This window comes from Staurois parvus, unplaced genomic scaffold (genome assembly GCF_062004578.1).
Source record: "Staurois parvus isolate SC_StPar_1 unplaced genomic scaffold, SC_StPar_1.0 ptg000877l, whole genome shotgun sequence".
Taxonomy (NCBI): domain Eukaryota; kingdom Metazoa; phylum Chordata; class Amphibia; order Anura; family Ranidae; genus Staurois; species Staurois parvus.
In genome coordinates this window covers 1,127,949-1,138,637 of record NW_028318673.1, presented here as the reverse complement: position 1 = coordinate 1,138,637, position 10,689 = coordinate 1,127,949, and the positions used below count along the sequence as shown (strand labels likewise).

The following is a 10,689-nucleotide window of genomic DNA, read 5'->3' as shown; positions in this document are numbered from 1 at the left end:
CTTCTCATCCTTCTCCTTCTTCTCATCCTTTCTCCTTCTCCTCATCCTTCTCCTTCTTCTCATCCTTCTCCTTCTCCATCTTCTCATCCTTCTCCATCTTCTCATCCTTCTCCTTCTTCTCATCCTTCTCCTTCTTCTCATCCTTCTCCTTCTTCTCATCCTTCTCCTCATCCTTCTCCTTCTTCTCATCCTTCTCCTTCTTCTCATCCTTCTCCTTCTCCTCATCCTTCTCCTTCTCCATCTTCTCATCCTTCTCTTTCTTCTCATCCTTCTTCTCCTTCTTCTCATCCTTCTCCTTCTTCTCATCCTTCTCCTTCTTCTCATCCTTCTCCTTCCTCATCTCCAAGGGCATTTAAATTAAAGGTACAGTGTTCTGCACTAATTTAAAGGCTCTCTGAAGCCTAGAAACCCTTTTTATAAGTCATCTTCGTAGCGAAGAAATTCGCATCGAATCGAATTTCACACTGGAATTCGCCGAATCAGCCGAATCGAATTTTTGAGAAATTCGCTCATCTCTAGTCCTGACATTTGGGGGATATCTGTACCGTCCTGACATTTGGGGGATATCTGTACGTTCTGACATTTGGGGGATATCTGTACCGTCCTGACATTTGGGGGATATCTGTACCGTCCTGACATTTGGGGGATATCTGTACCGTCCTGACATTTGGGGGATATCTGTACCGTCCTGACATTTGGGGGATATCTGTACCGTCCTGACATTCGGGGATATCTGTACCGTTCTGACATTTGGGGGATATCTGTACTGTTCTGAAATTCTTGGACCTCAAAGAATTAGATTGGCTGTCAGTACTTCAGGATTGATCAATATTCAGATCTATACCATAGTTTGTGAACTCTATAACTTTCCTACAAAACTAAAAAATACATCCTAATTTGGGTTATTTTCAGCAAAGACATGTAGCAGAATACATCTCGGCCTAAATTTATGAAGAACAAATATTTGTAAACTTTTATAACAGAAACAAAGAAAAATGTGTTTTTTTTTTTAAATTTTGGTCTTTTTTTGTTAATTTAGAAAAAAATAAAAACCCCCAGTGGTGATTAAATACCACCAAAAGAAAGCTCTAGTTGTGTGAAGAAAATGATAAAATTTTAGTTTGGGTACAGTGTTGTATGACTGCGCAATTGTCATTCAAAGTGTGAGAGCGCTGAAACCTGAAAAATGGTCTGGGCAGGAAGGTGTAAAATTGCCCGGTATTAAATTGGTTAAACTCTAGCTTGCTTTCATTAACTAAATCATCAATAAATTCCATAATTGTTACTCACCATAATCAGATGATTTTCTTGTTTGACCCGGCTCAGTCACTGGACCTCTCGTTCACGTCTGACGAAACACAAACGCCTTCACTTCTAGGTTCTTTTCACCGTGTTTTTCCCAGACTTGACAATCACAGAATTGTGCGTTCTCCCCCTTATCAAGGAATGGAAAACCAGAGAAAAACTGCAGCGGAGGCTGGCTCACCAAAATGTTGGATTTTAGACACATATAATACTTCTTTAGTGTCTTGAGGCGATTATGAATGAAAGAGCCATTGAAATAAAAAATGAAGTGTGATTTTATTCTGTCACACAATGGTGTTAAAAATACAATGTAAAGCGTATCATGAACAGTTCCATGGAGATACAACTACTGTAGAAATAACAATGTAAAGCGTATCATGAACAGTTCCATGGAGATACAACTACTGTAGAAATAACAATGTAAAGCGTATCATGAACAGTTCCATGGAGATACAACTACTGTAGAAATAACAATGTAAAGTGTATCATGAACAGTTCCATGGAGATACAACTACTGTAGAAATAACAATGTAAAGCGTATCATGAACAGTTCCATGGAGATACAACTACTGTAGAAATAACAATGTAACGCGTATCATGAACAGTTCCATGTAGATACAACTACTGTAGAAATAACAATGTAAAGTGTATCATGAACAGTTCCATGTAGATACAACTACTGTAGAAATAACAATGTAAAGTGTATCATGAACAGTTCCATGGAGATACAACTACTGTAGAAATAACAATGTAAAGCGTATCATGAACAGTTCCATGTAGATACAACTACTGTAGAGATAACAATGTAAAGCGTATCATGAACAGTTCCATGGAGATACAACTACTGTAGAAATAACAATGTAAGTGTATCATGAACAGTTCCATGGAGATACAACTACTGTAGAAATAACAATGTAAGTGTATCATGAACAGTTCCATGGAGATACAACTACTGTAGAAATAACAATGTAAAGTGTATCATGAACAGTTCCATGGAGATACAACTACTGTAGAAATATCAAGCAGAAGTGTAAAGATAAGTCACCATTATCTGTCATGGCTGTCCTGGCCATGTGCAGTTCTCCATGTTCTTGTCCTTCTCATGTCTTTTGGGAAGTAGACGGAAGTGAGGATCTTGCAGCATGCACCTGTTGCAGCTTCTCAGACGTGGATGTGTGTGTATACAAGAGTGTCAGTGTTAGCGTTTCCAACTGTCCCTTATGGACCTTTTATAAAGGAACAGCGTCATAGCTAGCGATCTTAATACCTTCTATGGACATTATTACTGCTTGGCAAAGCCATTTCATACAAGGAAGGGGATGCTATATATGTGATGTTTGATGGACAGGTACAGATGTGATGTACATAATACTATAAGCTGATGATGTAACCTCAGCTATTCATATATAAATGATAATATAACTTAAGAACATATCTTTACAACATATCAATGTATAATCACTAATCTATATATGTATCAATGTTAGAGACGTATACTAAATACACACAGATACTATTAAATACATTATGTGATAACAAGTCACTTCTAATACCTCTGACATTTTACTACCAGAGACATCTAACCAGCTACACCGACATATAGAATACTCAGCCTTCAGCTGGATAGCTGGTCAGCTAACTCCTGTCTTATGTTACTGTCTCAGCTTAACTGATTCATATTTTTCAGTCTCAGTTATATCTGAAGAATACTAATACTGCCATTTGTCAGAAGACCATTCACACATATTAATATTAATTATGACTAATCATAAAAAACAAATATTTTGCAAGCTTGCCATCAATATAAGTGCCGAATCATAAATGTGATTTCTTACAGAGAACCCCACTAATAACACTGACCCTTGGGGTACCCCACTAATAACACTGAACCTTGGGGTACACCACTAATAACACTGAACCTTGGGGTACACCACTAATAACACTGAACCTTGGGGTACACCACTAATAACACTGAACCTTGGGGTACCCCACTAATAACACTGAACCCTGGGGTACCCCACTAATAACCCTGAACCTTGGGGTACACCACTAATAACACTGAACCTTGGGGTCCCCCACTGACACCCCCAGACCATTCAGAGTATGAATCATTAACCACTACTCTCTGAATATGATATTTTAGCCAGTTTTCTATCCATTTACATTCTGATTTTTCCATCCCATAGACTTACACATTAGCCGTGTGTGGGGAACTGTGTCCAAGTATACCACGTCCACCACCACCCCTCTGTCCAAGTATACCACGTCCACCGCCACCCCTCTGTCCGAGTATACCACGTCCACCGCCACCCCTCTGTCCAAGTATACCACGTCCACTGCCCCCCCTCTGTCCAAGTATACCACATCCACCGCCACCCCTCTGTCCAAGTATACCACGTCCACCGCCACCCCACTGTCCAATTATACCACGTCCACCGCCACCCCTCTGTTCAAGTATACCACATCCACCGCCACCCCTCTGTCCAAGTATACCACGTCCACAGGCACCCTTCTGTCCAAATATACCACCTCCACAGCCACCCTTATGTCCAAGTATACCACGTCCACCACACCCCTCTGTCAAAGTATAATACATCCACCTCTCTGTCCAAGTATACCACGACCACAGCCACCCCTCTGTCCAAGTATACCACATCCACCACCCTCCCTCTGTCCAAGTATACCACATCCACCTCTCTGTCTAATTATACCACGACTACAGCCACCCCTCTGTCCAAGTATACCACGTCCACTGCCACCCCTCTGTCCAAGTATACCACGTCCACCTCTCTGTCTAATTATACCACGACTACAGCCACCCTTCTGTCCAAGTATACCACGTTCACCGTCACTCCTCTGTCCAAGTATACCACAACCACTTCTCTCCTCTAAGGCCCAGTGGGTGTATGCCAGCCGGTCCACGGGCTTTATTCAATTCTATAATATTTCTGGATCATATCAATTGTGAGACAATGTGGATCATCTGGGGGGTGTCAGTACCACCCCCCATTATGGACAAGAGCCCCCCATGCTCCTTTGTATACACAGAGCTGAAGAAAGAAGGACAATGTATGAAATCCTCTTTGTCCCCAGTCACCCCCTCTAGATGGTTCTGTAAAGGGCCTACATGCTGGGACCGGACCTTTCTACTATTCATATATTGGAGGAATGTTTTGGGGTCGTCCTGATATCTTTCTGTCGTTTGTTTTCAGTTTTTGCCTTTATTTCCTTTTTGCATCTTCTGTTCTATTCTTTGTAATGTGTAAACGATGATCGCGTTCCTTCATTGTTATATTTAATAAAAGCTCTTTTCTTATTATCTATCGCTTTTGTAACTTTGGCCGTAAGCCACATAGGTTGGATTTGTAGCCTTTTATACTTGTTGCCCATGGGAATATATTTTGCAGTGTGGTCACATACAGTCTTTATGAAGAACTCCCATTTCTGTGTTGTGTTCATCGATGCCAATATTCCCTCCCAGTCTAAGTCTTGGAGAGCAGCTCTCAGCCTTAGAAAATTAGCTCTCTTAAAGTTGTTTTTATTTTTCCCTTATGTGCTAGCTACAGCTAACAAATGAAATCATGTTATGGTCACTGCTGCCCTTGCAGCCCTTTCCATCTGTGGGAGGAGCTGAGTCTCCACCTCCTCATTAACACTGGGAGGCCTATAACAAACTCCAATGATGACCTTTGTAGTACCGCCCCCCCATGTGCAGTTCCACCCATAATACTTCAGCCTCATCACACTCTCCATCAACTAGGTCCTCTTTCACACTCGCTCTGAGATCACTTCTCACATAGAGACAGACACCACCACCTTTCCTATTTCCCCCGTCTCTCCGAAAGAGAACCTAGCCAGGAATATGAATGGCCCAGTAATGTGAGGAATGAAGCCAAGATTCAGCAATACCAATTCAATCCTAGTTCTCTTCATGCACCAAACCTTCCAACTCACCTATTGTGCTGGGCACACTTCTGGCATTGGTGAACAAACACTTTCATTCACTGACACCTTGTCCATTCACTGACACCTTGTCCATTCACCGACACCTTGTCCATTCACCGACACCTTGTCCATTCACCGACACCTTGTCCATTCACCGACACCTTGTCCATTCACCGACACCTTGTCCATTCACTGACACATTGTTCACACGGATTTTGTGTATTTTTCATTTGTTTACAAATGGTACCAATTCCACTGGTTGTTTGTAACATGGGAACCTTCTTATCATCTGCCATAGCCCTCCCCCCATCTTTCCCCATTCCACCCCCCAAAAAGTACTGACCTCTGTCTGATCTGTCTACCCCGTTATAATACCTGATGTACACAAAGACAGGACTTCAGTGAGGAACATTTCCCTCACTCAGGACAGGAAAATAGCTTCTCCCCGTGTGAGATCTCTGATGTCTGAAAAGACTGGACGTATATGAAAAACATTTTCCACACTCAGGACAGGAATATGGCTTCTCCCCCGTGTGAGATCTCTGATGTCTGTAAAAATGGCACTTAAATGAAAAACGTTTCCCGCACTCAGGACAGAAATATGGCTTCTCCCCCGTGTGAGATTTCTGATGTTTGTTAAAACTGGACTTCACTGAAAAACATTTCCCGCACTCAGGACAGGAATACGGCTTCAATCCCGTGTGAGTTCTCTGATGTTCGTAAAGATGGGACTTTTCTGAAAAACATTTTCCACACTCAGGACAAGAATACGGCTTCTCCCCTGTGTGATATCTCTGATGTTCGTAAAGATGGGACTTTTCTGAAAAACATTTCCAGCACTCAGAACAGGAATACGGCTTCTCACCTGTGTGAGACCTTTCATGTATGACAAGACTTGATTTTTGTGAAAAACATTTCCCGCACTCAGGACAGGAATACGGCTTCTCCCCTGTGTGAGATCTTTTATGCACATTAAGATAGGATTTAGAACGGAAACCCTTCCCGCACTCAGTACAGGAAAAGCTCTTCCCTGTTGGAAGGCCGGCCCGATCCCGCACAGTTTGAGGTGCCTCAGGATACGAGGAATCCGATGGTCCATCTACACTGGGTGGTGCCGGATGGACATTGGAGGGAGCCGGGTTTTCTCCTGGACTAGACTGTGTGATGTCCTCATCTTCTACTTTCCAGTCTGGAGACAAAGTGAGACAATCCTCGGAGGTTTTCCTCATCTCCCGGCCATGGACTAAAATACAAAGACAAAGAGGATTACTAGACAGGAGCTGATTGGTTCCCCCAAACCAGGACTCCGCCCACATCAGGCAGCTTGGTCTCTGAGGAGCTTACAATTCCACCCTCAAGGGAACTAGGAAATGGCTCCTCTGATCTCCTACCAGGTCATTTCTTTATTAATGGACCTTAGTCAGAGAGTGAGGAAACAACCAGAACTGTCTTTTATAGGAGGGACAGTGATGAGGGGATTATAGGACGAGGGTCCCCACCCCCTCTATCACTCATCGCCATCTTCCCAATTTTCCCACCTGTGCTGATCTCTGTAGGAGTGTCCTCCTCTATAAATGTCCCCGTTATTCCATCCTCCTCCATAGACTGCTGATCATCCCTCACATTCGCCTCTTCTTCTTCTGATTTCACCTCAAATTCTATATCGATTGGATCTCCACTCTAAATCAAGAAACAGATCATCAATAACATCTGTAAAATATAAGCTTTAATATTGTGACATCAATTAAAACTTTCATATCATCTATAAAATATATTAATTCACAGAAAATATCAACACATCACCTTTACAAGTCCATGCTCTAGATTCTCCATCCCACCTACCTTGTAATGGTGAGGGATGGTGTGACCTTCCTGTGTGGAATCCCGGGAATACAGAGGACGGGGACATCTCTCTGGGGGGTTCCTGGTATTAGGTAGCTCCATCATATCCTTGTGTCCTTCTGAAAACTCCTCCATCACTCCATACTCCTCATCCTCCTCTTTATACTCTTCTTTAACAACAATAATATAATCATCGAGGTTTCCACTCTGAAAGATATAATAAAACATTCATTGTAACAAACATGCTGTGTATAAATCACAACTACCAATAATTGTCATCATCTACCTGATGATGGTGAGGGATGGTGGGACCTTCCTGTGTGGAATCCCGGGAATACAGAGGACGGGGACATCTCTCTGGTGGGTTCCCATGACTGGATCCATCTGTAGGAAACACACACACTGACTGAATCCATTGTTTCTATGTGTTTATCAGATGATGGGGGATCTAGGTGGATCCTCCGTACTGCTCTCTCCTTTACAATAAAGTCTCCTCTTACCCGGTGATGTGAGGGGCGGCTGATTGTCCATCATGACGTCCTTGTAGAGATCCTTGTGTCCTTCTAAATACTCCCACTCCTCCATGGAGAAATAGACAGTGACACCCTGACACCTTATAGGAACCTGACACACACAATGATACAGTCACCATCCAGACACATCCCTTGTCTGTTACTGGAGAATGTCCCAGAATTCCCGGCACCGCTCACCTCTCCTGTCAGCAGCTCCATCATCTTCTTGGTGACTTCTAGAATCTTCTGCATGTTGTGTCTCTCAGGGTTTAGGGAGTCACATGGAGGCACTGTGATGGTCATATGGTCACCTGACTTCAGAAGAGGAAATCTCTGTATTGAGGAACCAATAGGAATATCATGTTAGACTCCCAGAATCCTCCTCACCTCTCCGGTCAGGTTTGTGTTTTATTAATAGAGATAAGAGTGATGTCATGTGACCTCCCAGAATCCTCCTCACCTCTCCGGTCAGGTCTGTGTTTTATCAATAGAGATGAGAGCGATGTCATGTGACCTCCCAGAATCCTCCTCACATCTCCGGTCAGGTCTGTGTTTATTATTAGAAATGAGAGTGATGTCATGTGACCTCCCAGAATCCTCCTCACCTCTCCGGTCCAGGTCTGTGTTTTATTAATAGATATGAGTGTTGTCATGTGACCTCCCAGAATCCTCCTCACCTCTCCGGTCAGGTCTGTGTTTTATTAATAGAGATACGAGTGATGTCATGTGACCTCCCAGAATCTTCCTCACTCTCCGGTCAGCTCTGTGTTATTAATAGAGATGAGTGATGTCATGTGACCTCTCAGAATCCTCCTCACCTCTCCGGTCAGGTCTGTGTTTTATTAATAGAGATGAGTGATGTCATGTGACCTCTCAGAATCCTCCTCACCTCTCCGGTCAGGTCTGTGTTTTATTAATAGAGATACGAGTGATGTCATGTGACCTCCCAGATCCTCCTCACCTCTCCGGTCAGGTCTGTGTTTTATTAATAGAGATGAGTGATGTCATGTGACCTCCCAGAATCCTCCTCACCTCTCCGGTCAGGTCTGTGTTTTATTAATAGAGATGAGTGATTTCATGTGACCTCCCAGAATCCTCCTCACCTCTCCGGTCAGCAGGTAGATGATCTCCAGGGTGAGGTTTAGTATCTTCTCAGTCATGTGACTCCGGTTCTCCTCCATCCTCATTGGTGCCATCATGTGATCTATACAGGTCTCCTTGTAGACGGATAACTTTGGGAAAGAAAGTAAGAATGATTTGGATGTATTGGTCACACAATAATAGGATGTGGATGTGAGGGGGAATAGGAGGGTTTCTGGACATATAAGATTTACTTCCCCCCATGGGAAAGACAGTAGTCTGGACTGTTTAGTGTTTGCTAAAATTTTGGAGGTCCCCGGGACCCTCTTGACCTGTCAGATCAGAAATCCCCTTTTCTCTGTTGGGTTTGTTTGGTCTCTGAACTGGTTTTGATGAGTTTTAGATCTGCAGACAAGGAATGATAAATATGATCCTTCCTATGACTTGTTTGCTCTGAGGTAGTGCTGTGAGGTCAATGTCGGCTCATCATGATGTCCAGGAAGGGGAACTTGAGGACTTTTGGCCGGAGTTGCTGCCTAATCAGTGACAATTGGCAGAAATCCGGCTGCAAGGCTCCAATCTGTGGCAGCCTGCTGACTGACAGGAGTGATGTCACTGTCATTCTCTGCAGTAAAAGAAGAGATTGGATTGGGTAGAAGGAGGATGGTGCTGGTGGAGTAGAGAGCTGTCAGGAAGGAGCCTATTCTCTTCCCTCCAATGGAAGCATAGTGTGGGTAGAAGGAGGACAGGCAGGAGGATCTGAGTATCAAGTATATTGTAATATCCAGGACATTGTACAGAGTGGTGGTGGGTTCCTGGGGCTCTGAATTCCAGCACCGGGCACTGCCAGAGCCTGTGTCATGGGAGGTATTGGAGTGTCTCCTGAAGATGTTCAGCACTGACCCCTGACTACCTTTTAGTCAATAATGCACCAACAGACCTCCTCTAAGAACAAGTGCCCACCAAGGGGTGAAGGATTGTCCTTCTGCATTCCATTTGGTATCTTGGAATACATTATTTGACCAGTGAGATGGTAAGAAGGTGAAGGTTGTCTTCCTTTCCTGGTAGGAGTTCTGTAAGGAGGTCTGGAAAGTAAGTGCAGGTAAGAGGACAACCAGAGACCAAGATCCCCCCTCCCTACCTCAGTGTCCCCCTGAGCCTGACAAACTTCTCTTTCCTCAGAGCCCTGCTCCCCGCCAACACTATCAAAGACCCAGATTCCTTCAGCTATTCTACCCCCTCAAAACCCTTTAACTTCACTATCCCCTCAGGGGCCCCAAAGTCTCCCATCCCTCAGTAACCCTGAGAGACCCCTCAGCTCCTCTTCTTCCCTCAGACCCCTCAGTATTTCCCTCCCTCTGACACCAGTGATGGAACATGTTCTTCATGGCCGGCTGGGGGAATGTTTCCTTCCTCCTGAGCAGCAATGTAAGGGCTCTATGCTCCATACTCCTGACCCCGGCACTCCATCATTGTGTTGGCTGCATAGTGTAATGATTGCCCATTGGCTGCCTGTGTAGTGTCATCATTGTCCTTTGTAGGCCATGTATGGTCAGGATGGTCCTTGTCTTGTCTATTTATTGTCAGTGCTGTTTGTTTAGAGGACCATATTACTAGAATTTATCTCCACAATGAGGAGAATGTTCCGGCCCCGGAAGTGGGGGAATGTTCTGCCCCTGAAGGGGTTCATCTGGGTTCCCACACTATATATGTGTGTATCATCATCTGCTGGAGATAAAAGACGTCACAGTGACTATGGAGGAAGAGGACGGACGTGACTATGGAGGAAGAGGATGGACGTGACTATGGAGGAAGAGGACGGACGTGACTATGGAGGAAGAGGACGGACGTGACTATGGAGGAAGAGACGGACGTGACTATGGAGGAAGAGGACGGACATGATGATGGAGGAAGAGGACGGACATGATGATGGAGGAAGAGGACGGACATGACTATGGAGGCAGAGGACGGACGTGACTATGGAGGAAAGAGGACGGACGTGACT

General features: G+C 44.1%; 1 protein-coding gene across 1 annotated transcript; it reads right to left on the bottom strand.

Moving 5' to 3' along the window:
* Window positions 1-3,623: 3,623 nt before the first annotated feature.
* LOC149443098 (uncharacterized) lies at window positions 3,624-7,083 on the bottom strand. Its single transcript, XM_089655943.1, has 3 exons — window positions 7,054-7,083; window positions 6,789-6,930; window positions 3,624-6,493 (listed from the first exon to the last, which is right to left on the bottom strand). Exons 1-3 carry the CDS (start codon window positions 7,081-7,083, stop codon window positions 5,649-5,651), a joined length of 1,017 nt encoding a protein of 338 aa, XP_089512069.1. The 3' UTR covers window positions 3,624-5,648.
* Window positions 7,084-10,689: the final 3,606 nt, after the last annotated feature.